The sequence below is a fragment of the Pinus tabuliformis genome, chromosome 1_2, assembly GCF_031772625.1.
Source record: "Pinus tabuliformis cultivar Carrire ecotype Pingquan chromosome 1_2, CPIR1, whole genome shotgun sequence".
NCBI classification, from domain to species: domain Eukaryota; kingdom Viridiplantae; phylum Streptophyta; class Pinopsida; order Pinales; family Pinaceae; genus Pinus; species Pinus tabuliformis.
In genome coordinates this window covers 14,737,184-14,743,183 of record NC_142298.1, presented here as the reverse complement: position 1 = coordinate 14,743,183, position 6,000 = coordinate 14,737,184, and the positions used below count along the sequence as shown (strand labels likewise).

Below are 6,000 nucleotides of genomic sequence, written 5' to 3'. Positions count from 1 at the left end.
TGTTTGTTTTATGGTGGAAATAGATTCAGCACCATAAGTTGGATTTACAAAAATCTAGCAATTTTCTCTAAATATGACCAAAATATCCATTACTTTTCAGACACTCTTCCACCTCATTAAGCTACGCCGTTCAAGAACCACTGCCATCATCTCCCAGCGATAAAACCATTTTATAAAAATAAAAATTGATTTTATAAAAATAGAAATAGTCAATTTAGGCTGCCATAACAGTAGTCAATTTTAGGCAGCGGAACAAACGACGGACGGGTAAAACAAGCGCGTAGTCTAATGAGACTGCAAATTTGCTCCAAAAGTAATGGAAATGAAAATTTAGGCACGAAATCCCGGTTACAGCTGTTTTGGTTCTCGCAGCAACCCTCGGTAGACAAAGCCTAGGATGAATGATGACGTGCTGTTTGTAAATTTTTTTAATCAAGAAAGTATGTTCTTTAATCGACTTGAATGGTGAAATCTTGATTTGCGTCCTTTACATGTGGGACTGTGTTGTTACACACAGATCAAAAGGACAGCAAGTCTTCATCGAGTATCATCCGGTCACCACTGTTTTCATTCCACTAACGACAGCGGCCTTCCATTATGCTGACTGCTGAGAACACTCTAAGCCTTGCACGTGGTTGATAGCGTAAGCATCCACCACTCATTCCGGTTGGAGAGGAAGATTTCCTCCAAAATAATTCCGACGATCCAAGACCGGCGCAATGCCCCGTCGGCGGTGGCATTCACCGTTGAACCAGTGAATGATGGAGAAAAAAAAAGGGGAGAAATAGAGTTGGAAGTGGCGGTTTTTCAATTCCTCACGCCACAACAGGACCAGCTATAAATGCCCTAACCCAGGGGTCCATCAGTTTCAGGACATTATACCCTTTTCCTCTTACTCTCACTCTTACTACACCTGTTCTTTCTGTTCCTCCTGCCACTGTATTCAGATCAGATGGCCGACGCAGCTCGTGTCGTGAGAAAGCTTCGGGATACCTTTTCCTCCGGCCGGACAAGAAGCTACGAATGGAGAATTGCTCAGCTCAAGCAAACCATGAAGCTGGTAAATGAAAATGAGAATGAGATTATAGAGGCTCTCAGTCAAGATATCTGCAAGCCTCCCTTCGAGTCTTTCTTTGCAGAGGTATTTACCCTTGGCCCCTTCTTGTCTGCATTTCTCGTTCTCCATTGTTGCCGCCTCATGGGAAATCAGCATAAGAACATTCAAAGAATTATGCCGCTATTTTTCTTTCCAATGTGAAAAATTAATAGTGGTGGTGGTCGTCTTTTGAATTAATGAAAACCTCTTTCTGTCAGTTCGAAGAATTAATGAAGACCTTGTTTTTTGTCGGTTTTGTCATGAAGAGATCGGTTTTGTCTTTAAATTAATGATAGCTGGTACATTGCCTAAAAACACGGTGATCAATAAACAACCAGCAGCGGTACTAAATGCTGTATCTCTTAGACCAATAAATACGGTATATGCTGAGATATATGTCACGGAATTTATGGTGAGAAATATAGTGGCCGAATTTAATGGTATAGTTGTATATGCTCGGATATATGTTGTCTGAGGTATATACTGTTACAACCTTTTCTTATATTTGTATATGGTGAGATATATTATTGGATTTTTAACAGTATACATTCAAAACATATACAACATTTAATAATATTTACTTGTCAATTGTCATTTTTTTTAACAGATTAGTTGATGTTGTATATGCTGAAATATCTATGGTTATGGTTAAAATCCAATAGTATAACCGTATATGTAAGATTTATACCAGTAAATTTTAACAGCATATATCCAAACATAAATTCAAAGGTATATATTCCAGCATATATAACATTTATTAGTTTGTTGCTAATCATGACAAGGTTTTTAATTAGTGACAATCGATATCTTGTCAAAGATTCTTTTGATTGGTCATGAAGTTCAGTTTTTAATTAGTGATAATAGGTACTTTGTCAAAGACTCTTTTGGTTGGTCATGAAGGCCTCCATTTTATCTTTAAATTAATGATAAATCTTAATTTTATGTTTAAATTAATAATAGTGTATACCTGACCTAAATCTTGGTTTTGTTTTTAAATTAATGATAATGGGTACCTTGTTAAAGTATCTATGTCCATTTGCAAGGGATTTAGTCTTCTGCTTTAACTTTCCTCTGGACCCAAAAGCTAATTTTCCCTTTTAACAAATCTATGCCTTACCTTTTCCTTCGATGCCCTCCGATCATACATTGATGATGAAATAAGTGTGCTGTATTAGTCTTTGTATACGACTGACACCCTTATATTACCAGGCAGAAAAGAAACAAGCTAATGCCCTGATATTAACAGGCAGAATATTCCCAATTAACTAAAGCTGTATTGTTTTGTCCCTTGAAATAGTGGCACCGTCATGGACATTAAGTTGGATGCACCGCATCCCACAAATTGATAAGTATTGGATGTTGCCGTATTATTCTTCATATGACATTGGCATACAACGCCCTTAAATTAGCAGGCAGAAAAGAACCAATCTAGCGTCCTTGTATTCTTAGCGGGCAGAAAAGAACCAGTGTACTAAAGCTTGTTTATTTCTCTGAAAATCAATTTGAAAGGAGATAATTTTTCTCTTTGTTTTCTTAATGGTCTTTTTCCACAAAAAAAATTCTCTAGAAGATGATCCTCTATATCCAGACTCCAGAGCGAATGAATTATTCTTCAAGAGAAAAGAGAGAACATGAATAATTGACATTACATCAACAATTGGACCGGAAATCACATATCAGGGCCATCAGGGCCATCAACAATTGTCTAGTTTTGTTGCTACTACTACTACTATTGAGGTTGAAGAGGAGTATGAGGAGTCCTCAGACTCTGAGCCATATGATGTTTATGTAGCTCTTGTTGATGATCCCATGTTGAGTAGTGGTGATGAGTTTGATCATGATGAGTGATCATGTTGATCGCTGATATGTGGACTTTTACTAGTCCAGTAGCCCCATAACTTATAGCATTATTTTTGGACTCTAGAGGCCATTTAGAGTCTCATTGATTATGTATTTTGTTGTTGATATGTATTGCATTCAGTGCCATTTTGATATATTCATCTTTACATGGTATATAGAAGAGAAAACATTGCATATTTTGTCTCTATTTGTTTGGAATCCTGGTTTTAAATCTTAAAAATAGTTTTTTTCATAAGAAAAATTATTTCATGTATTTTTTTAAACACTGGTTCTTTGAGATTTGACTAGACCAGTTTCTTTGGTTTTGGTTCAAAAACCGGTTTGATAAGTGGCCAGGTTGGTCGTCGGTTCCGGTTTTAAATACTATGGGTGTAACCCACCCTATCTCTTGTTGTAATCATTGTTCATTTAATATATACTACTACTATCATTTCTACACACTAAGAGGTTGTTGCCCCTTTCCTCATTCATGGTTGCACAATAGATTTGGCTATTTTACAGGTGTTGGGAGGTGCATCTTTGGAGCAACCCCCTTCTAATTTCTTTGTATTGAAAATATCTCTATGGTTGGTTAGAGCATATTGTTAAAACTTAACACCCTAACTGCACCTCTTCATTATATTCAAACCCTTTGGTTCATTGACCTTGACTATATATCCCAAATTGGATAGACATTGGCTTTGGAAAATTCCACCATTGATCTTATTCTAAAAATACAAAGATATCTATTTTCTAGGATTTCCCACTTGTGCTGAGAAAGAACTAGCTTAAAGCAAGAGGGAGTATTGTTGTGGCGACATTGGGAAATCTTCCTAGGTGCCCCTATTGTTTTTCTTTGTTAAAGGACTTTGTAACATTTAAAGTGCAAGTTTGGGAGTTAACACAACCCTAAACACAACTTGGACAATGGCTTTTGGGATTGTTACCCATCCACATACATGGGTAACCCTAGGATAAGATTTTATCCTCTGATGAAGCTTGCCAGCCAACAACCCCTACTCTAATCCACAAGCTAGCCTCAAATACCTCTCATCCATTCTCTGGTTAGTGCATGTTACCCACCAAAAATGGGTGACCCCATAGGAGAATTTTTCTCCTAGATGTGTCTTCAACCGACAACCAATAACCCCTAGCAGCCACTAGTGTAGCCAATGTATTGTGCCACTTGATCTCCGCTCCCTAAGCCAATCATGTCCCCTCGCCCATCTGTCAAGAGCATACCTTTGAAGGGGGGCAATCCAATCCTAAAGGTATGTTTTTCATTGTGCAATTGGGTACTTATGCTTGCTTTTCCTTGGGGATATTGGGCATGGATTATTGGGTGGGTTGGAAGGAGGAGGGTTTTTCACTGTAGTTTTGTTCCGTTACCTTAAATGGAGGGGGGGGTTAAGCTTTAATCCTAGTCCCGTGGGATCTCCCTTATTGGCTTACAGCTTCAGGAAGGGCACGAGTTGGGAAACCCCGATTTTGGTAGTGCAGTCTGTGAATATTCCACAACCGGAATCCTATTGCAGCAACTGGAAATTATTCTCCTAATTGTTAATTGACTTTAACAATTTATTTATTGTTTTCTACAACAAATACTAAATAAATCACATTGCAACCTACACAAATAAAACTGCGGAAGAATAAACGCTGGAAGTAATGTTAGCACCCACACATAAAATAACACAATTATTTTTGGACAAAAGTCCCTGGAAAAACCCAACTTGGGAAAACCGGTGTAGCAACTGAGGGTTTTAATATTAAGCAACAGTGAAATAATCTAAAGTACAACTGGATGCCGAAACTGGCAATCCTACAGAGAAATACTAGCAAAAATCTGGAGAGGAATTTTCCTCACCCCACAGGCAATCTCTTGACACAACTTGCCTTCAGAATTTCGGTCCCCTAAGCCTCCGCGTCAGCATCTGTGTTGCTTTGCGTAGCTGGCTGGACGTCTTGCCTCGAACTGGACTCTGATGAAGTCGTTCTGCCTTTTGCTGATCAGAAAGATGCTTCTCCGACACTCTGGGACTCCTTCTTAGCCTTTGGAATTGAAAACACAATCTCTCCCAGCAAATCGACTTTGCCTCTTGAGGCTACTGCGCAGCTCTGCGTCAGCCTCTCCGTGGCTTCTCTGCCTCTCTGCAAATGCACTCATTGGATCTGGAATCCTTCCTCTAGCTTCACTGTCCCTGCCCCTCTCTCACTGCTTCGATCTCACTGGCTCTCTTTCCGACAAATGAATGCTGCTACTGTGGAAATCGATCTGCTGATGAAATCGCACTGCTCAAGTGTCTTCTCCAGGTGCCCATCGACTTCTTCTTATAATCCTCTGTTGGGATTCCAATGACCAAGATTAAATCTTAATCGATGGTTAGGATTAACTTGAAGTTGATCTGCGTGAGTTTCTAGATCATTCATGTTTTGACTTAATTAATTTTGATTAATTAACCATATTCCCTAAGTTTAGACTTACAAAATATTTAAAAACTGGTTAATAATCTAATTAATCCATTTCTAGGCGGAATTTCCAGAAACGATTTCTGGGTTTTGGAGATCTCATGTATTCTAGCCTCTCCACAAAATTTCAAGGCTAGAACACATCCGATGCTACAAAAACTAACACTCCTTCTTAGCGAGGAATGTGTTCAAGTGCTACTGCACACCCTATAGCAACACCCTGTTTCTGCATCATCTCCTGTCATGCTGCTGATGTCAGGTTGTTGCTGCCCACCAACTACCGCGCAACTCTGATATACGCCGCATTTGTGCTGCTGATGACCCTGCTGAATTGCTTCCAACACTACAGTTGCACTGCAACTCCCTCTCATTTGTTGTTGCTGCAACTGCAACAACTGCAATTGCAACAGCTACAACTGAGAAGCATCCTAAATACTGAATAAACTGTGATCAATATGATGCATCTATCTCCCAAGTCTCTAACTGCTACTAGCATCTGCACTATCACTGAGTAATCTGTGTTGCTGCTGACTTTGCACTGTGCCAACTACACTGCTGCCAACTTTGCATTGCGGTCTTCAGCATCTGACTGTTACTAG

The 6,000-nt window shown here is 39.1% G+C and overlaps 1 protein-coding gene across 1 annotated transcript in view; it reads left to right on the top strand.

The window, feature by feature from the left end:
* The first annotated feature begins 754 nt into the window (after positions 1-754).
* The window catches only part of ALDH3H1 (aldehyde dehydrogenase 3H1), a 99,445-nt gene continuing 94,199 nt past the window's right edge, over positions 755-6,000 (top strand). The window contains exon 1 of the mRNA XM_089394629.1: positions 755-1,141. Coding sequence (XP_089250755.1) covers positions 953-1,141 — 189 coding nt within the window. The 5' untranslated portion in view covers positions 755-952. The remainder of the gene's footprint in view (positions 1,142-6,000) is intronic.